Source organism: Polypterus senegalus, chromosome 1 (assembly GCF_016835505.1).
Source record: "Polypterus senegalus isolate Bchr_013 chromosome 1, ASM1683550v1, whole genome shotgun sequence".
In the NCBI taxonomy this organism is placed as follows: Eukaryota; Metazoa; Chordata; class Cladistia; order Polypteriformes; family Polypteridae; genus Polypterus; species Polypterus senegalus.
In genome coordinates, this window is record NC_053154.1 from 2,122,982 (window position 1) to 2,146,194 (window position 23,213).

The 23,213-nt window shown below is 39.5% G+C and overlaps 1 protein-coding gene across 1 annotated transcript in view; it reads left to right on the plus strand.

Moving 5' to 3' along the window:
- LOC120521162 overlaps positions 1 to 23,213 on the plus strand; it is a 200,575-nt gene that overhangs the window by 152,364 nt on the left and 24,998 nt on the right. Inside the window, exon 7 of the mRNA XM_039742990.1 lies at positions 5,801 to 6,076. Within this exon, the coding sequence (XP_039598924.1) occupies positions 5,801 to 6,076 (276 nt within the window). The remainder of the gene's footprint in view (positions 1 to 5,800; positions 6,077 to 23,213) is intronic.

Here is a 23,213-nt window from a genome sequence, read left to right on the forward strand (position 1 = left end):
GGGTTAAGAGGGGAGAGAAAGAGAGAAGGCTATATCTATAACTAATCTATCCTTTAATCTTTATAATTATAACTACCAACGTAATAATAAGCTGCATGGCAATAACTCTTGGGGAAATTGGAAACTAAGGTTAAATTTGTCTCACTTCCAGTTAAGACTATCAAAAATTCAGAATCAATGTCTCCATGATGGGACAGTTAACTTTGTGAGCTGGAATGTTAAAGGCCTGAATCATGAATTAAAGAGAAAGAAAGTACTCTCTCACCTAACAGGTCTAAATGCTAAAATAGTATTTTTACAGGAGACCCACTTACTAAGCAAGGATCAGTTCCGGCTGCAAAAAGACTGGACTGGCCAAATGTTCCATTCTAGTTTTACAAAGAAAACTAGAGGTGTGGGAACAGTACCATTTGTAGCATCAGATGTAGTATTGGATCCTGAAGGGAGATATGTGATGGTCATGGGAGACTTAGCTAACTGTAAAATGATTTTGATAAATGTTTATGCACCTAATGTTGATGATAAGAATTTATACAAAATTTATTTGCATCCATTCCCAATCTGAACACTCATAAAATTATAATGGCTGGGGACTTTAATTGTGTTTTAAATCCACTCTTAGATAGGACTTCTCCACAGGGGAACAGCATCTATAATTACAAAGTTTATAACTGATCACAACTTATCAGACCCTGGAGGTTTTTAAACCCAAATTCAAGAACATATTCTTTCTACTCACCAGTACATCATTGCTACTCAAGGATTGATTATTTCTTTATAGATAATAACTTCTTGCCTAAGATTAAATCTTGCAAATACGATGCTATTGTTATTTCTGACCATGCACCTCTGATCTTGGAGCTAAATTACTAAGCCCCACACACTCACCTCGCAGATGGCGCCTCAACCCGCTTCTATTAGCAGACGAGAATTGTACAGAATTTATATCCAAACAAATCAGTTTCTTCTAGAGACAAATACATCCTGAGATTCTGCAGGAATACTCTGGGAAACTCTTAAGGCCTTCTTAAGAGGACAGATTATCTCATATCTTTCCCACAGAAATAAATTAGAAACCAAGAAAGTAGCAGAGATAAAAAGCAAATTACTAGAATAGATGAAGAACATGCCAGACTACCAAGTGAGGCTCTACATAGGAAAAGGCAGGCTCTGCATTCAGAATTAAACCTCTTGACAACTAAAGAAACTGAACAATTAATTTATAAATCCAGACATCATGAACACGGAGAGAAAGCTAATAAGCTTTTAGCTCAACAAATTCACAAGCAAGAAGTCTGCAACACAATCCCAGTAATCACCAACACTAACGGAGATAAAATCATCGAACACAAAAATATAATGCACACTTTAGAGACTACTATAAATCCTATATACTACTGAGTTTAAAGAAGACAATACACAATCTAATGCATTTCTGGATACATTACAGATACCACAAATAGACACTTTTAGTGTGGAGGAACTGATAAACCTCTGCATTATCAGAATTACTAGATGCTATAAAGTCACTTCAAGGCGGGAAAGCAGTAGGCCCTGATGGCTACCCTGCAGAATTTTATAAGAAATTCTCCGCTCAGCTAGCTCCCCTCCTATTAGCAACATTTAATGAAGCCAGAGACAATCAAACTCTTCCTCAAACCTTTCACCAAGCACTAATCACTGTTTTCCAAAACAAAATAAGGACTTATTACAATGTGCATCATACAGACCAATTTCACTTTGAATAATGACGTTAAAATACTCTCAAAATCATAGCTAGAAGGATGGAGAAAGTGCTCCCTCGTAATATCACAAGACCAAACTGGATTTATTAGGGGCCGACACTTATCTTCAAATCTTCGACGCCTGTTTAATGTAATATACTCACCAACTAAGTCAAACACCCCAGAAATATTATTATCATTGGATGCAGAAAAATACCTTTTTACTATATTGGAGAAATTTGGGTTTGGCCCGAACATTTGTGCATGGATTAAATTACTGTATACTAACCCAGAAGCTTCAGTTTGTGTTCAGATTACTTTAAACTAGAATGGGGTACCAGACAAGGATGCCCCTTGTCACCGCTACTGTTTGCAATCGCCATTGAACCACTGGCAATACACTGTTGAAATACTGATCAGATAAAGGGGATTATCAGAGAAGGACTGGAACAGAAAATTTCATTATATGCAGATGATATGGTACTGTATATATCAGACCAGAAAATTCTGTGCCTGCAGTCTTAACAGCACTCACAGAATTTCAAAAGATCTCTGGTCTCAGAATTAATCTGAATAAAAGTGTACTCTTTCCAGTGAATTCTCAAGCATATAATATTAGATTAGACACCCTACCTTTTATCATTGCAGAACAGTTTAAATACCACATCACAAGTAAACATAAAGCTCTTTATCAACAAAATTTGCCGTCTGCATGGAAAAAATTAAACAAGACTTGCATAGATGGTCAACCCTTCATCTCACACTAGCTGGAAGAATTAACACTGTTAAGATGAATATTCTTCCTAAGCTCCTTTTTATTTCAAAACATTCCAATATACATTAATAAATCATTTTTTTAAGCAATTAGATTCAACAAAATTAAAAACCTCATTTATTTGGAACTCAAAACATCCACGCATCAAAGAGCGACCCTACAAAGACAAAAGGCAGAAGGTGGCATGACTCTACCTAACTTCCAGTTTTATTACTGGGCAGCAAATAAACAGCTATAAGAACCTGGACACAAATAGAAGAACATACACAGGCTGGTCCGCAATAGAAGTAAAATCCTGCAGTACTTCTTTGTATTCCTTGCTCTGTGCCCAATAAAACAAGTTATCGGCAATACACTAATAACCCAATTGTGCTTCACTCACTTAGAATCTGGAACCAATGTAGAAAGCATTTTAAGATGGAGAAGCTTTATCTGTGGCACCTCTGCAAGAGAACCACCTCTTTCAACCTTCACAAACATATGCAGTTTTAATATCTGGAAAAATTTGGAATTAACTTGCTTAGAGATCTTTATATAGACAACGTCTTTGCATCCTATGAACAATTACATTCCAAATTTAACATTCCAGCTACACATTTCTTTCACTATCTTCAAATCAGGAACTTTGTTAAACAGAACCTTCCAGATTTTCCTCATCTTGCACCCTCATCCATGCTGGAAAAATATTGCTCAATTTCAAGGACTCAGACACCATCTCTGCAATTTACTGTATAAAATTATTGTACAGTCCTTCCTTTTCAAAGATCCAAGAAGACAGTGAGAAAAAGATCTCTCAATTAATATATCAGAAAAGGAGTGGAAAGTAGCAATGCAGAGAATTCACTCGAGCTCCATATGCAAAGCATACAATTATACAACTCAAAATTATATATCGAGCACATCTGTCTCGACTAAAACTCTCCAAAATGTTTCCAGGGCATGATCCAACCTGTGAACGCTGCAATCAAGTCCCAGCCTCACTGGGTCACATGTTCTGGGCCTGCACCAAATTAACATCATTCTGGACAAAAATTTTTAATTACTTTTCAGACAGCCTTGGACTCCCAATCCCTCCTAGCCCATTAACAGCTGTGTTTGGGGTTCTTCCAGATGGGTTTAAAGTGGAGAAGGACAAACAAACTGGGATTGCATTCACTACACTTTTGGCACGCAGACTTATTCTGCTAAACTGGAAGAACCCAAACTCTCCTCTTTTAAGTCAGCAGGAAACTGATGTGTTATACTATTTGAAATTGGAAAAAATCAAATACTCAGTTAGAGGATCAGGATCTAATCAGTAATATTTTAGAATAAGCTCTTAAAGCACAGAGGAATCAATTACTTCTGTATTTCTTTTTCTTCTCCATTCATCTCTATTGACTTATCAAATTTATCAATTTAGGTTTGTTTACAAGCCTTAAGTTTTTCTCCGTTGGCTTTGCTCTCTCTCTCTCTCTCTCTCTCTCTCTCTCTCTCTCTCTCTCTCTCTCTCTCTCTCTCTCTCTCTTAGGGGTGGGGGTCGACTTGTTCTCACTCCTACTTTTTTGTAAAAATTGATTTGTATGGAATGATTGCAATAAAAATAATAAAATTTCAAAAAAAATAAATAAATAAGAATACTCTGATCAATGGTGTCAAATGCTGCACTCAAGTCTAAGAGACCAAGAACAGATACACGACCTCTGTCTGCATTTACCCACAAGTCATTGACTACTTTAATGAGTTCAGTTTCTGTGCTGTGATTTGTTCTGAACACGACTGAAACTTGTCAAGGACAGCAGGTTTATTCAAGTGATCATTTAGCTGCCTTTTCTAGGATTTTACTTAAGAAAGGCAGGTTAGATATTTGGTCTAAAATTGTTGAGATTGTTTTTCTTGAGCAGGGTTTTGACAACTGCAGTCTTAAGACAGTCAGGGAAGACCTCCGAATCTAATGACGAGTTCGCTATGTCAAGTATACTGTCAATGAGCACAACAGAGACTTCTTTGATAAAGCCTGATGTTAATGGGTCAAGGGTGCAGGTTGGAGAATTTCAGTTGAGAAATTATTCTATGTAGTTCAGGTAGATCTATTCTGCTGAAATAATTTTACTCGTTTAAAATGGATTACTTGGATTCAGTTGGTTTAACTTTGGGGGATGTGCTATATTATTTCGAAAGTCATTAATTTTGTATTTAAAAATATAGTAAAAGCCTCACAAGCTTCACTAGTAGTTCTGCTGTCACATCATTACACCAATCTTGATTAATGTAGAAAAACACTCCTTCACCCTTTGCTTTGTGGCAAAGTTCAGTAATGGGGTCTACTTGGTACAGCGTGAAGCCGGCTAAGTCCAATGCAGAGTTGGGAATAGAGTCATACAAAAAGTCTGTTTTAGTACGTATTAACAGCTGCAGTTCATCGACTTCGTTTGACAGCGAGCACACATTGGATAGGCTATTCCAGGCAGTGGTTTCTGTAGTCCTTGCTTCCTGCATTGAATCAGGACACCAGCTCTCCTGCCTCTGGACCTCCACTGTCTGGCTGATGACCCCATCTGTAATCTTTATCCTTTTAAAATCCCCGGCCTATTTCTTCCCATGGTTGTGATTGTCCTCCAGTCGGCCATCTTTCTGGTCTGCTGTTCATGACTTTCTGTCTTCCTTTCTCTTTATTAAAGCTCCTTTCTTGTCTCGTGTATTATTTCTCCTGAACCTCCCTGCTCTTTCTCTTGTTTGTATCCAATAGTCTACTTTCTCTGGGTACAATTGGTGCCAACTTCATGCTGGCTTCACAGTTGAACTTCTCTGTTTCTCTTCTTCAAATTGTGAAAAATGTCTTTGATTGATGTGCTTTTACTTTATGAGGCTCAGATCAACAGGTCATGTGGCTCTGCTTTTGAGAAGTTGGCAGTCTGCTATATGATTTGTTGGGAGCTCATTGGCCAGCAGTCCTTGTCACAATCCCAGTGTTCATTTCTAGTCTCTCCATTTTCTTTGTTTCTTCTTCTTCTTCTTGGCCTCTCCTGCTGGTCTTTAGCGACTTCAGTAATTTCTGATACTTTAGCGATGTCTTTTTTTAAATGGTTTGGTAAGGGTGGAGTTGATTTGAGGAAGTCAGTTATATGAAGGAATGTGCTGATGTGAAGGTTGATTTTATTCTTTTTTGTATTTTATTGTACTTTTATGAATACTGATTTATTACTCTTCCTGTTCTTGTTTCATGCTTTGATTTTAATTCAAGGTTTTTCATACAAACATCACAGCATACACCTTTCCTTTTCACTTCAGTGGATTTCTAATCATTTCTGTTTCCTTCCAGTTTTTCAGATGGTTGGAATGACGATACATTCTGGAGATTATGTGACTTATTTGAAGAATATGAAGCCAAGAAAGGAGATAGCAGCCTCCTGCACTTCATCTCTTTGTTTGCTCCTTTTCCAAACGATGTGATCTCGACAAACTTGTACTGGATTGGTGGAATTAACTTCAGTTTTGTGAGGCGATGTCTGCAGAATGAGGTCACAGCTCCACAGCTCAAGGAGGCTTTCCGAAGTCTTCATCAACTCATAATCAGCAGTATTGAGGAGGCTGTAAGGTACGTTTAATTACTGAGCACTGCAATGGAGGCAGAACACATTTGAAATGCTGGTAGATGCACGGTGGCTGAGCAGATCTTTTCAGTTTCTGTTGTTTTGTGTCACACTGTGTGTTTCTTTTTGTCATTCATGTCTTTTTCATTCTCATGTTCTTGTCTTTTGCTTTCCCTCCATCACCCTGGTGTTATTTTCATTTAAAACCGGCCATTTCTTCACTTGTTTTTTATATTCTGATTCCATCCTTCATGATCTTCAGTTCTGACTCCTTAACTTGTTGGAGATGTTACAAACATACAAAGCTCTTTCAGTTCTTTTGTGTCTTCTTAATCATCTTCATTTCTTTTGAGGGATTCTTTTAATCTTACTGAGTTTATTCATGAATAAGTCTAAGCCAACATTTTTATCATCCACCCTTACAAAAATAAATTTAAGTTGACTCAGCCCTTTTCTACATGTTTCTTCACTTATCTTTACATTAACAAAAGGTAGTGCAGGAATATCACTGAAAAAGAGCACATCTGCACGCCAAATATTGAACTCCTCACTGTCGGACTTCGCCTGTACTATCTACCATGGGAGTTTAATCAATTATTTGTGACAGTCATTTAGATTCCACCGCATGCTGATGTGGGAGCTGCAGCTGAATCGATTCTTGAAACTGCTCATAAACTAGAAACCAAATCACCTGGTTCTTTCAGACTTGTGATGGGTGATTTTAATTTATACAATCTGGAGTCAGTATTACCAAATTACCATCAGTATGGGAATATTAACACTAGAGGGGACAAAAGTCTGGACAAGTGCTGTGGAAACGTCCCTGACGCCTACATATCGCATAACAGAGCAGCCCTGGGTGCGTCTGACCACGTTGTTATTCATCTACTCCCGAAGTACAAACAGAAACTAAAACAAGAAAAACCAGCCATACGAATAACACAAAACTGGTGCAAGGACAGTGTAGAGGAACAGCAGGAATGCTTCTCTCCAGTACAAATTGGGATGTTTTGATATCCTCACAGTCACTGAATGAGGCCACTTACACTTTCAGTGAATATTGTGACAGATAGGGGGCGCTATTGCTCCCTTGAACTCCTGTCCAAGACTCCAGACACCAGGTAAAAGTCCAATAATTCTTGATTTGGACATCTGTACAGTGCACAAGCACCCTCCTCTCCACACTACTCATAAACAATAACACAATAATATACTCCACCACTCCCAGACGTGTTGCCCTCCTACCACCCAGCTCAGCTCGCCATCTGGGAGCTCCCACAATCCTTGTATATTCCCTGACCTGGAAGTGTTCCAATTCCCACTCCATGTGATCTCCTATCACTTCCAGGTCAGATAAAAAAGTCCTTTTCTTAACCCGGAGGCACATCATTCCCCTTGTCCATGTGACTCGGACGTACTTCTAGGGCGTAAGGCAAATAACCATCGTTCCTCCCTGCAGCGTCTCCTAGTGGCCCCCATGGTATCCAGCAGGGCTGTGTATAAAAACTAAACTCCAATGTCCGTGAATGCCCTGCTGGTCTTTGTGGGAACCTCCATACTGCAGGGAGAGCTCCACCTGGTGGCTTGGGGGTATTGGCCGGGATGAACGGCCAGCCATACAGCACAATATATGAAATTCTGTGAGTCTATGATCATTAAGGAAAAAACTGTCAAGTTGTACCCAAAAAGTAAGCCATGGATCACCAAAGAGGTTAAAGCATTACTATTGGAAAAGCAACATGCACATCAAGAAAATAAGATAGAAGATAAGCAAATTTTACATCAAAGGATTAGCAGGTTAATTAAACAAAATAAAAAGATGTATGGGGAAACAATCAAGCGGTGGTTTAATGATAGCAATCCAAAGCAGGTCTGGAAGGGACTAAAACAATTACAGGACTGGGCTCTAAAAAGAATGTGAATTTTCCAGCTGACAAAGACCACAAGCTTTTGGCAAAAGAACTGAATAACTTTTATGCCAGATTTGAAACAAGTGATTTCATCACCCAAAATACAGAAATAAAGGAGATGCTTCATAAAAACACTAGAAATTCTGCTGTGATGGGGTACAGTTTAACTGAAGTGGAGAAAGGCTTGCGGCAGGCAGTGGGACCAGACGGCATATCAGGTCGGCTCTTAAAGTCTCGCTCTAAGCAGCTCTCTCCAGTTTTTCATTTGCTTTTTAACTGGTCTCTGACCTGTGGTATTGTACCTAATCTGTGGAAACAATCAATCATTACCCCTGTATCTAAGGTTTCTAGGCCAAGCTGTTTAAAAACATTAAGGAGTCTGTAATGGTTATCATGATCTATCTATGCAAAGCAGAAGACATATATCAACGCTGTCCAGAAATGCCGCCAGCTTCTCTGGTTTGGTCTCATCTGAGATGGACAGTCGCACCGTGGAGTCGTGTTTTGTGGGCCAATGAGTCAACATTTCAAATAGTTTTTCAAATATTTTCATGTTCTCTGGGCCAAAGAGCAAAAGGACCACCTAAGATGTTTTCGGCATCAGGTCCAAAGCCAGCATTTCTCCCAGTATGGGGGAATTTCAGTACCCATGGCATCTGTGGGGGCCCCATTAGTGCAGAAAGATACGGAGCAACATATACTGCCATCCAGACGGTGTCTTTTCCAGGTACATCTCTGCATTTCCCAGCAGCACAACAGCAAACCACATTGTGCCCAGAGTACGAGTGCATGGCTGTGTAAGCCAAGAGTGCGGGCACGAGATGGGCAGTCCTGACCTGTGTGGTGTATTATGAAGTGCAAAATATGACAATGAAGGCCTCGTACAGTTGAGGACCTGCATTAGGGAGAAATGGGGGGAAATTCTGCTTTCTAAACAACCAGTTTGGGTTTTCAATGCCCAAACACTTAAAAAGTTTCATTAAAAGAAATGGTGATGTGACACAGTGGTAAACACTTGGATGTCCCAACTGTTTTTAGAGTGTGTGGCAGTCATCAGATTTGACATGAACAGATATTTAAAAAAAAAAATCACAAGGTAAAACTTCAAATAATGTGTTGTAGTGTTTTCAATAAAAGTTACAAGTCACTCCTTTTTGATTTTATTAGAATTTTTTTTAGAATTTGGGTTGTAGTTGATCACTGTTTAAAAGTCTTTGTACAAAGATCATCCACTTTGAGGTTCTCAACATTTCAGTGTAACTGGCACATGACTGGTCACATGCAGACATGCGGGACAAAAGAGATTAAGAAGGATCTTTGGATGTAACAAAGCAGCCATGATGTGTTAAGTACAAGACAAGGGAGTGTCGCCTTCATATAGCTGAGGCCTCACTTTAAATGCTGTGTGCTGTTTTTGTCTTGTCTTTGTTGTTAACTTAATATTAACACGTCATGACAGCACAAGAGAAAGTGAAGAGGTGAGGCAGTCGAGTGACACCAGGACTGTGAGGTCGGACCTGCAAAGAGAGACTTCATTGTGATCAATCAGAGGACATAAGGTGACATAAAACAAGTGTTTAAGTGCTCATCTTACAATCAAAACACTGGGACACACATGACAGTTGACAAACAGTAAATGTCACACTAAACTTTTTCACACAGTGAATCAGACACATGGAATAAGCTAATATACAATTCCCAGTATACTAACTTTACTCCTTACCCGCTCATTTTTTTTTTGTACAGTTCTGAAATAAATCTTAGGGTTGACCTTTTAAGTGCATCATAAGATGGATGGTTGGACATTGTTTGTTATTTATTTATTTTTTTTTGGTAACTCTGGTGAATTGTTTTAGACATCCAAAAATTGTACCAGATCTTCACAGGTGTTTTCTTTTATACAGCAAGGACAATAATTCTTTTTTGAATGGGAGAAACAAGAGGAGTAGTTAGAGTTTGTGTTATTCAGCATACAAATTGAACAAAGCACTGGCATTGTAATCAAAAGAGTGAAATGTCACAAAGTGGGCAAAAATCAAACCTGTTAATGGGTTTAAATGGGACTGCAATAAACAACATCACATGTTACAGGTGTGTGACGGTGGGAGACTTCACATATGCTCTTCATTTTCTGTGTCTGGAGTCTCAAGCCAGCTGTATTTTTTAAAGCACTGGAGTGCAAAATCCAAAGGCTGAACAAATGCATAGAATCTCTAAACGTTTTAGTTTTGCTTGGGATGTCTTGTTGCAATTAAATCCGTCACACAGTCCAATTGATGGCTGCTGATGGGACTGTTGGAGTCGTCTTCTGTGTACTTAGTTTTGAGCTGAGTGTTGTGTCTGTGTGACTTATGCTATAATTTTAACTACAAAGCCACATTTCCTCTTAAATATGTTTGATTTCTTCTAAGGACTCATTCAGTACTTTTTTGCAGATTTGTTTTCATTTAGACAGGACTTTTCTTGTTTTTTTATCTGCATAGCAGCATGCCACACTATGGTTGTTTTACCAGAGGCAGGTATAACACAAAACTAGGTGAGCCATATAGAAGTAGTCAATGTCAATGTCAATTTATTTGTATAGTACATTTAAAACAACATAGGAATGCTGTGGCCAAAGTGCTTTAAAACATACAATTAACATAAAGAACATAAATAGAAATAAAATAAATGAACATAAATAAAATAAATAATAAATAGAAGTAATGTTACATAATCACAATGAGGAAACCATCAGTATTACTGAAGGTCATGTAATGCAAGTGAATAGAAATGAGTCTTTAATCTCGTTTTGAATTGTCGACGACTCCTTTATGTGATGAGGTAAAGAGCTCCACAGGCGAGGAGCAGCAGCTGTAAAAGCCCTGCCTGTCCACTCTCGATGGCTGGTGCAAAACACTCAATTCAGATAAATAGGCAGGAGTCAGCCCATGTAAAGATTTAAAAACTAGCAACAAGATTTTAAAATCAATTTGAAAACTGACAGGCATCAGCCAGTGTTAAGAAGCTAATATTGTAGTAACAGAATCAGACTTTCTTGCCCCAACCAGAAAGCGAGCGGCAGCATTCTAGACTAACTGTAACCTGCATATCAGAGATTTGTTAATCCTAGAATACAGCGAGTGGCAGTAATCAAGGCGAGAAAAGATAAACACACGAGTAGCTTTCTCAAGATCCCTAGAAGATAAAAAAGGCTTGATCTTACCTAATAGACGAAGCTGGAAAAAGCAACTCTTGAGTACAGAATTAAGTTGTTTCTCAAAAGAGAGGTTACTGTCAAAGATAACACCAAGATTGCGGACTTGAGGTCTGCAAAAGACAGAGAGAGAGCCGAGAGGTCCAAGACCAATTTGGGCTTCAGCTGATGGACTCACTGTAAGCATCTCCATTTTATTTTGATTCAGATCAAGAAAATTATTGGCCATCCAGGATCTTAGTTCAGACAGACAGTTGTGGAGTTGATTTGTTGCAGAGTTGCAGACGGGAATATAAACCTGAGTATCATCAGCATAGCAGTGAAAAGAAATGCTAATTTTTCCTAAAAATAGCTCCAATGGGGTGAAGGTATATAGAGAATAAAATATGAGCCCAAATGGATCCCTGAGGAACACCATATTTAAGAGGAGCAGTAGATAAAAAAAGAGGAATTTAAAGTCACTGAAAGTGTCTACCAGTTAGATATGACCTGAACCAGTTAAGAGCAGCCTCTTTAAGCCCAACAAGATGTTCACGCCGCAACAGCAATATCTCATGGTCAATAGTGTCAAAGGCAGCGTCAAGGAGGAGAAGGACTGCAGCGTCACCTGAGTCAATAATAAGAGGGATGTCATTGAATACTTTCAGGAGGGCCTTCTCAACACCATGATAACACCTAATAAAAAAATAAATTATTGGAGTTAAGGTGATCAACCAATTGATTATAAATAATTCTTTCTAATATTTTAGCTAGAAATGGCAATTGGGAAATCGAGTGAAAATTGGCTAAAACTCCAGGATCTAATTCTGCCTTTTTTAGACAGGGATGCACCGCAGCATGTTTAACAAATGAGGGCACAAGCCCCTCACTAATAGAACCATTGATAATGGCTAGTAAAGAAGCGTGGTGGTACAACATCAAGAGGACTAAGAGTAGCTTTAAGGGTGTCAATAGTACTTTTTAACTTTGAAAGTGAGACAAGATCAAAAGATTCCAAGACAATACCATGACTAACAGTAGGATAAGCAGCAAGGAGCCTGATATCACATCCCCCATCACCACACAGTTTTCTCAGCTCAAGTCTGCTTACCTGTGTGTCAGTTGCTTGCAGTTGTATAGAGTGAGAAGTCAAGCAAAATGACACCTTTTATAAATACTATATCGCTATTTGGAACACTTGCATTTCATGTGTGTTCTGTGTCTACAACAATCTATGTACAGTAAACACATTGTTAAAACAGAAACATTTTTCATGTTTTAGTAATAACTGACAAAATGTAGACATGAAGTGTATAATATGTGAAGCCAGAAGTCCAAATATCAAATAAACACTTTCACAAAAGGTACAAATATAACAAAACCAGTGCGCTTTTATTCAAGAATATAACTGCAGAAAAGAACCCGCGTTAGGGTGCAACATTGACACGCATTTGCTACAACTGCTTCTGTGGTGCAACAGTATCAGCTGTTGACTGGTAATCTAAACTTCATGGGTTTGATCCCGGACGAGTCTGTTTTGAGCTACTCTTATTCTTACTATTTTCGAATAAAAACATACATTTCATTTCAGTCTGTAACAGCCACTGTAAATTTATGATACTTGGAAAGGTTTGCTTTGGTTTTTTTTTATTCGGTTTTATTCTCTGCCCCCGACACTGTCACTGTACTTTGTATATTGTGGAAGATGACCCAGACACAGACAGGCGGACATGTTAAAGTCACTCAACACACATTTATTGTACATCCTTCTATTTACAAAAGTGCACACCAAACCCCTAAAGTCCCCAAAGTCCTGGCCAACAACACAAATGCCTCACTTCTTCAGGCCACCAGTGCTCCAGGTGCCTCCTGGCAATCTTCTGCTGGCACACCCCAGTGTGGTGGAAGTGCTTCCAGGTGTGGCGGAAGTGCTGAGGTCCAGGGCTCCCAAGGCATTGGGGCGCCCCCTGGCGGTGACCACGGGCCCCCACAGGGTTGAGCTTCAAAGCTCTGTACCCGTGATCCCCATAGCCAGCAGGGTGGTCACCCCCACGTGGTCTGGGAAAGGCATAAGCCCTCTTCCGGTCCTCCAGGGCATCCCGGCCAGATCACCCCGCCAAACACCTGTGACAATATGTCCACGGGAAGCTCTGCAGTCTTACTTGTGACTTTATGCTGTAGGAAGTAAGTAAATAAATAAAGGTAAATAAGTAAATAACATTCAATCTGGCTCTTATATACAAAGTACAGCGGCAGCAGCTTCCACCTGCAGCGATAGCCTCTTCAGTAGGCGAGCGACTCTCCACGCTAGTGTTTAGATCTAGACCGTGTATGTGCCCAAAACATTAACATTTATATGTTACTTACATAAAAGTCAGATCGAATGTTATTTACCATAAATTTTACTTACTTCTTACAGCGTAAAGTCACAAGTAGACTGCAGAGCTTCCTCTGTTTGATTGACACGGGCATGCTCAAAAACTACATGTGTAATGCCACGAAAAGTGCCTGCTGACACTTTAGTACGCGAGCAATGGTACGAGAATGCAGTTAGACCTTTTTTTTGGGCACATGCACCATTCAGATCTAAACACTAGCGTGGAGAGTCCATGTTTTCGTAACTTTGAAATTTTATTCAGTGAACTTGATCGATTGTATTATTCTTTGTTTTTTTGTTTTTTTTTCAACACCAAAGGCCACCTATTACCACCACAAGCTTCACCGTTGAATACATCCAGGTGTGAATCACTGTCTCACTCCTTCGGGTTGCATTTGACCACACTTGCATATTCTTTTTTCCTTGACAAATCTAATCTAGTTTCCATTATCAAGGATATTATATGTTGCTACCAGAATGTGAACTACTGTCTCTGTCTCCTCCATATGACCATACAGTAATCACACAGCAAATGTTAGTCATAATCAACCATATTTTTCACTACATATCATAACAAGATACTAGGCAAATCTGAACACTAGTAGTGCTCCAGTGATTTCAGTTATCTATAAAAGTACAATAGCTAACCTGAAATTACATTACAATGTTTTTGCACCCTTGGAATAGAAAGTACACCAGCAGAATTATTTTGATGAAGGGAAAGCAGAACATGCAAGATGGCACATTGTGAGTAGAGAAAGCTGTGAGTCAAGCCACTTCCTTTAGGCAGACATGACAATGTTTGCAAATATGAAGATGAACAGTGGGCTTTCTTGGTGAAAATGGAAGGACTAATGGAAACGTGGTACTTGGCTATAAATGAAGTATCTTTCAGAAAATAAAGTAGTTTGGGTACAGCTACATTGAAAGGAGAGTGCAAGTACTGAATCATATATACACACATGGTTTTACGGAAGATATATAGACAGGCAAACAAAGCCAACTGTGTATTCTTGCATTGGCATATATTATTGGGTATGTAGTGTATGTGGATATGTGAAAAGCCATCTTCTGTTTTTGTACTCTTCATACACAGGTTGATCTGTCCACAATGTGCCATCTTGTGTGTAATGTTTTCATACCACTTGAAATAGAAAAGGCTGCAGCCACCATCAAAGCTGCCAAGTGTCTGAGAGCAGCAAAGTTGTCAGTATATAAACCAGCAACAGTTTGACATGAGAAAAGGAGAACACACAAGATGGCATATTGTGGACAGAGCACATTTCATGTACAGAACACATCAAAATGACGCTGGCAGTATACTGTCTATTCCATGTTGTACGAAAACATTACAATGCACAGACACAGGATAACCGACAATGTAAGTAAGTAAATTAAAATTTATTTTTAAAGTGCCTGTCACAAAGAGCTTAACAATAAAACACAGAATAAAACGAAACATTGAACAAAATACAGAACAATGACAATAAAAAAGCAAGAGTGAACAATTGGCTTTCTTTGCTTGAATATGTATCTGTCTGTATGTGATTCAGTCCATGCACCCACATTTTAGTTCAGTTGTACTCAAAACATATTTCTTTTTTCTAAAAGGCACCTTATTCATTGCCAAGTACCGTGTTATATTGATTCTTCCACTGTTTATTCTTGCATTTGCATACCTCATGCAAAGTCTGCCATGTCTGTGAAAACTCTGAAAGGTAGCTGATTCACGTGCAGCTTGTTCCATCCACAATGTGCCATGTCACATATTCTCCTTTACACTTGTCAGATTGGTGCTGGTGGGGTACTTTGTATTCTATTTGAGCAAACACATTGAAATGCAATATCAATCGAGTTTACTGTATATGTGTGTTTTTAGTTAACTGATAGAACTGCAGCAGAGACTTGTGACGATGCAGGTTCTGGCTCCACACTCCCATTGCTATTCGGGAGCCCTTCAACCCAACACCGTCAGTAATGTTACCGATGAGCTAGTCAGTGAAGGCAATAACAATCGAGCAAGGGGATGGTACAAAAAGTGCAAAAGTGCTTTTATTAAAATAGTCAAAGAAAAACAAAGTGTTCATATAAAGTGCAGCACTTTCATAATTCCATAAATAAATAATCCCATAAAAAGAACGTGGAGGTAAAAACAATAAATAGAAAAATCTTCTTAAAACAACGAGGTTAAAACGATCAGGAAGCAGTCTTTAAAAACACAACAATGACAAGCCTGGTGCATCTTTTCTGTTAGCGCCTCACCTGCTTCTCCCAGTTAGGCTTTGCAGCAGGCGAGACGCTCTCTGCAGCCGCCCTCTTCAACACATGCACGAGACTGGAGACCTCCCGATCCCTGGCTTCGGTCTGGCACTCATCCCAGCCTCGGAGACTTGGGTTCCCTGACAACCAGGACGCTCATGACAGAGAGTTTACCGACCAAGCCTCCCGACTCCTGCAGCCTTCTCGACCTTACGCGGCCAGCCATCTTTCTCTGGTTACTCCCGCTACCTGGTCGCTCAGCGGGAGCAACAACAACTCCAACCCCTGGGTGTAGGCCTAACACCCAGACCCTCGCAGCCGCCCACGAGCGCTCGTTCGCTTGCTCTTCACACGCACGCACCGTGTGTCTCTCTCTCTTGCACCACCCTGCTTCCTCTCTCCCTGTAACCTCCATTCTCTATTCCCTTTCCTGTTCGTTTTCTGTCCCTCTTCCAACCGACTCGCACGTCTATTTAAGCAACGAAGGACCATAGCAACTGCAGCAAATTAGCCATGGAACAATCACGGATGTGGGCAGTCCCTCACCTGTGCACTCGGTGAGAAACGCTCACACCGCTGATCATCCCGTGGCTTGCCATGGCCCAACGCCCCCTCACTAAGCCGCCGCGAGAGCGGTGATTATTTATTTAAAATGGCCTTTGCTAAACGAGCTCTGCGAGCTGTGGACCCGCTATACCAAAAGACTATGCATGCAAACATTTATGCGGCATGCCAAGAAATTATTTTCACATTTAGTGAAGCTCTATTAGAAATCTGTAGCCTTTGTGAGATGGGCAGTAGAGATGCGTTTATCAGCATGCAGTGCTGATGGGCCAGTAGTGAGAATAAAAGGATTGAGATGTCACTTGGTGTAGCCTTGGATGTTACAGGTCTGAAAAGATAAATGGTGGATGTAGTGTTAGAAGAAAAATCACATGATTTGAGTATGCATCCACCACCAAAACACTGTGTCTGTATGTAATGCAGTCCATATGCAAACACTGCATATAAAAAACATGATTTACAAACACATTACATAAGAAAAACTGATTTGAGGACACATCTGCCACCAGTGTTGGTAAATATTTTAAATGTCATACAGTCACAATGGTTTAACGGTAAATGCATATAATTTCAGAACATGTGAACAGGTTTTCCACTTTATCAGACACTGGCACGCTGATGTGCAGAGCATCATTTACCATAAGCCACTGCAGAACATAACCATTAATGAACAGTTGTTACCCAGTGGAATGTCAATGCATTTTTACTCAGTACATGTCAAGCAAGCCTGGCAACAACTTTTGGATAGCCACAGATATAAATATCAAATATATGTTCAGGTCTGTTCTGTTATTGGAGAAATGCGTCACTCAAGGGCAAAGAAAGAAATGTCACCATGAACAATATTTTTACACCACTTTATATGGGAAAGAAGCTACTTGTCAAGAAGACTGCTCAGTACTGTGGCCATATTGTCTCACACAGTCAGATACGGTTCTAGAGATGAGTGTACATATCTGGAGAGAATTTCATTAGTGGATATTGTAAAAATCTGCCACTGACAAGGCTGTGCCCACAGAGTTTCCCTTTTAAAACCTCCAGGCTGTGCTTTTTAAACAGTTGTTGTTGCAGTGTCTCTAGAGGTGCTTTGTGGTCTGTATGTGTCATGTTAAAATGCTGAGACTTCATTCTGGTGTGGTACATTTAGCATTTACAATTGGATAGTTACTGTATATTAACTTTATTATTTGTTTAGACAAGCAGTCTCATCCGGTGATCTGCTAGAGTCATGTCTGTGTTGTTAGACACATCTACTGTTTTGTGTGTGCTGACTATAGAAGTCTGCGTCTCCTGTAGTTTGTTATCAACAGCTAAAGGACCTCACGTAATGGAAGTTCTTTTCAACTCATTTTTGTGGGTGAGCTTCAATGCACCTTTTTGAGTCGACATGTTTGTAAATGTACCTGCCAGTTACTTTAAGCTCACATCGATTCTGCTGATATCATTGTAAGTGTGAATGACAGACCACAAGTATTCAGTGGCAATACATCGTTACCATTTACCACTGGCCCAGTGATGGCTTCTAATGCCAAAGTATAACTTGATCTAACAAAATGATTCTTCACTTGCAATGAGATATGTTTATTGCTAGCATATATAATGTGTTCTCTGCATACATGACACAGGTTTATATGTTTAATAGCGGTCTTAGTTGGAACTTTTAAGGCTTAGGCAGTTTATTCAATTCAGTTCAGTTTTATATAGCGCCATTCAATGAGTGCCGGTGAGGAGCTGTGCAATAACTTCACAGGTATGAGTTTATCATCCTAACCACGTTGTTTTATCATTTAATAAGATAACCTGTGACACTAGAAACACTAGAAAATGCAAACAGGCCATATGCCCCAACAAAGTGCACCAGTCCTATCCACCTACTTCTTCTGAAATAATCTCATCAGGTTTTGAAGGTCAAAGTTTCCCCCTGTGGACAAATAAAGTCTGTCTGTCTGTCTGTCTGTCTGTCTATCTAAAGTCCTCCTGTCTACCACATTAATTGGTCACTTATTTCACTTTTTTGTGGTTCTCTGTGTGAAGAAAAACCTCTTTATGTTTGTGTGAATTTCCCCTTCACAAATTTCCAGCTTTGTCCCCGTGTTCTTGATGAATTTTAAAGTCACAGTCTCAACCCACTGGACTAATTCCCTTCATCATTTTAAACACTTTAATCTCTGTTTGCTTAAAATGAAGAGGTTCAACTCTGCCAATCTCTGCTCAGACGTCTCATCCCTGGAATCAGTCCAGTCATTCCATACTACTTTGTCTTTTTTTGTAAAACAGAGTCCAAAACTCCACACAGTACTCCAGATAAGGCCTCACTAGAGTATTTTAAAGCTGGAGCATGAAGTCCTTAGACTTGTACTCCACACATCAGGGCGCTGTAAAACCTGACATTGTGTTCGCCTTGTTAATGGCTTCTGAACACTGTCTGGCACTTGGTAGTATCGAGTTCACTACGACTCCTAAATTGATTTTCAAAAATTGAGTTTGATTTTCATTGTGTATTTACTGACATTACATTTCATCTGCTACAAATCTGCCCAGGCGTATATGTTGTTGTAGTTCCTCTGTAATGATTCAATGGAGTCTCAATATCTGCCGATCTACCTATCTTGGTATCATCTGCTTGTTATTTATATTCATATCCATATCATTTATATTTATTAAAAAAGTAGTGGCCCCAGCACTGCCTCTTACTGGAAACCACTCTTAGCATCAGCCAATTCCGATAAGGTTCCCCACACCCTCTGCTTCCTGTGTCTGAGCCAATTCTGCGCCCATCTACACCCCACACCCTGAACTCCCACTTCTTTTAGTCTGATGTTCAATAACTTTTGAAAGGCCAGATAAATAATATCGCTCCACTTTGATTGTAACCTTTTGTTGTTTCTTTATAGAATGTCAGCATATTAGTAAAACACGACCTCCTCTTTTGAACCCATGCTGACTGCTCACTAAAATGTCTGTTCTTCCCATGTGTTGTTCAGTCTTCTAAATTATTGTCATGTTTGGAAAGCGTTCTTCCTCCACTCTTATCCTGAACACAGGTTCACCACAGGGTTGTGTGCTGAGCCTAATGCATTTCATTCTCCTCTTGCACAATTGTACTCCCACGTACCCCTCATATATGATCGAAATTTGCTTATAACACTACAATAGTGGGCCTGATTGCAAATAATCATGAGAAAGCCTACAGGCCAGAGGTTGAACACTTTGCAGAATGGTGGATTGAAATCATTGTAGACCATAAGATAACACAAGAGAAAGATAACATCTCCCTTTAAATGCAGGGTGGAGAAGTAGAAAGGGTGCAGAGTGTGAAGTTCAAGGGAGACTACATATGAAGGGATCTCACACTGGCTTTGGGCCAGCCACTTTTAAAATCGTTTCTGTAACGCCAGTGTTGAAAATGCTGACAATCTTATCAATTTTCAGCCTGTTTCTGACTTACTTTTCTGTCAAAAGTTCTTGCGTGTGTTGTAGCCTCCCAACTCTCCAATTACTTAACACTTGATAATTTGATGGAACCCTTTCAATTTTTCAGCTGTGAAACTGCTCTGCTTTGTCTAAACAGTTATTTGTTTATGGCAACAGAGACTGAACAAGCCAGCATATTAATTCTGTTAGACCTCATGTCAAACTTAACATTCTACTGTCCAGAATGGAGAACATGCTGGGTATCTCTGGCACTGCCCTCCTCCAGTGGTTCAAGTCCTATGTGACTGATAGGCAAGAGTTTGTTAGTCTTGGCAACAGCAGGTCCAGCTCAGTGCCAGTCACACAAGGAGCTCCTCAGGGCTCTGTCCTCGGCCCTCTGCTCTTCTCTATCTCTGTGCTTCCCCTTGGCCATATCATTTGTAGCTAAGGACTGGGTTATCATTTTTAAGCAGATGAACTCTGTTTCATTGTTAAAAGTGAAACTTCATCAGGACTTTCTCAGCTAACAACTTGCCTCTGTGAAATTAAAATCAGGATGTAGCAGAACTCTTTAAAGTGAAACTGCAATAAAACTGAAATCCTGCAAAGTGCCACTAAAGCGCAACTTAAGAGAATGAGCTCCTTCTGTGTCACTTGACGGTGATCTCATTGGACCTTTTTCTAATGAAAGGAATCTTGGTGTCATTCTTGATTCCTCCCTTTCTTATTCCACCCACAGAAACCAAATGAAGAAATTTTCTTACTTCCATCTTTGTCTCATTTCCTGTGTTGACTAATTCCTCTACTTTTCTAATGCTGAAAAACTTGTCCCTACTTTTATCACATCCCGCATCATTTACTGTAACTCCCTACTGGCAGGTTCTGATTCAGATCTTACTGTATGCCACATGTTGCAAAAGTCCTTACATGAACCAGCAACATCACACTCATCCTGCTTCACCTTCACTGGCTCCCTGTGTCTTACAGGACTGAATTTAAAACTCTATTTATGACATACAAAGCTTTAAATGGGCCACATCAGTGACCTTCTCCATCACTCTGCTCCTGTTCACCCACTAAGGTCCTCTGATTCTGGCCATCTTGTTGTGCCCAACGCTAACCTGCACTCTGTGGGTGACAGCAGGGCCTTCAGCCATAGAGCACCAGGACTTTGGAGTGACCTCCTGAAATTCATGAGATCAGCTGACTCACTTCATTCTTTTAAAAACAACTTGAAACTCGTCTGCTGAGGAAGGCGTTTAACTTGACCTAACATTCTGATGCTTCTTTCAGTTTTCCTCTCAGTCCAAATGCTCAGGATAATTTGTGTGTGTGTGTTATATCAAAAATGATGCAGTTTGTTCAGGCTTTCCTTTTAGTATTGATTTTAGTATTTTACTCTACTTTATTTTCTTTATTCTGCTTAACGCTTTGTATGTCCTGTATTTATCTGTGTTCTCTACTGAAAATATTTGTATCCAATGTTACATAAACTCTGCTGTTCGTTCTGAGACTCTAAAGTGCCTTGAGCATGGGAAAGACTCTATGTACATGAAATGCATTATTATTGTTACAATTATTATTATCACATTCACACACATAAATGGGTTAAAATGAATAACCAGATTAAGGCAGAAATCCCAATAATCTGCATTTACATGTGCAAGTAATCTTCTGGAGGTATCCTTTGGCAAAACACTTTGACATCATTTATCTGTGCAAAAGAATTAAACGTTCATCATCAGCCACCATTAATCCAAAAATCAGCATGACGCCTGTGATACTTGTGTTTTACAAGTATGTTTAGTCAAATTGACACTTTATTTATTCTTTTCTGTTATTGTAATGCACACAGCTCACTCTTTTCTTTTTGGCTATGCGATTGAACCCTGTAAAGGACCTTCATACAGGTATGTGCGCTTCTGGCCTTACACCCAGTGCTGCTAGAATAGTAGTAATGCAAGTATTTTTATTTTAATAAGATAAGTATTGTGTCATGTTACTCTTTACTTTAAAAAGTAATCAGACTACGTAATGCACATTACTTCGAACACTGCTGTAAAGATTGTGTTACTGAGTATGTACGTTCAGCTCATCAACACAAATTTAGCGATTTCTACAATACTAAGACAGGTTATTTCAGGCATGAGAAGGAATAATGTGATCACCTTAACATTTGCCTGTGGAAAAGTATTTTGTTGACACTTCTACCCGTAGCTGCTGAAAGTGTGTGTGTGAAGCAAATACACGCACTGGCTGACAAAGTTCAACGGACATGTGCAGAGTACAAAATCCTTAACAGTAACCCGGTTACGTGGCCAGATAATTGGGTCATTCACAGAGAAACCTACCTCTGATGAAGAAGTTTTGTCAGAGGCCAACAACACAATTTCTCTAACCTTAATAAGGGTTTCCATGGCATTTTAAAAATCAGATTTTTGTGAAAAATCGAGTTATTGAAGTGCATGTAAAGGCATTAATGTCTTAATACATTTAATACTTGCGTAACTGTGACACCCCAACAATGTCTACATTTTCTTGGGAAGTTGAGACAGTCCTGTTTACCACAACAGAGCTTTTACCACAGCACTGTTAAAAGTATTCTTTAGCCTCCTAAACCTGAATAATGTCTATACTAGCTGACTGAGGAAGAAGGTGAGAGCCATCACTAGGGACACAACACATCCAGGCCATCAACAATTTCACCTGTTACTATCAGGAAAGCAATCAGATAACACACTGACAGACTCTCCGACAGATCTCCGCTTCACTCCTTAAAGGACTGCCAGACTAACACACAAACATACACACAATACAGATAAGTGTTCACACAATGGAACATCAGAGGACTGAAACATTGTTATTGATAAAGATGCTGCTGCTAGTTATTTATTATATTACTGCTGGGCATTCTGGCATCTTTATAATTGCAAATGGTGAAACATGCTGTATTTTAGTAAGCCCCTTTATACTGTATTTAATAAGTACCTTTATTATACATAATGTTACTTAAATATTATATACACCACTAAAGGTGCACTGCTATAACGATAACGTGCAATGAATACACTTGAGCATTCCTAGTTTTCATGCTCTTTCTTTCTTTGTACGTTTATCATTCATCTGCTCAGAGGTTGATGCACTTGTTGCTTTCTGAACTGCTCTTCTTTTCTCCACCCTAGTGGCCCGCTTCTTCTCTTTTTTTGTCAGCATTTTTTCGTGTTAAAACTGATTAAGTCAGTGTTTGTATTGCAATTACTTAGTACGGTTTCTTTAATTTTTCACTTAAGCTGGCACTTAAGTCTTCAATCTGCCTCAGGAACGATTTAAGATATGAAGAGGTAGGGGAAGTGACGGCAAAGGTGTTAGGGGTGAGAACAGCCCTGCTGGCCACTGCCGAGACTTGATTCTACAATAAAATAAAAAGAGGAATAACCTTGGAG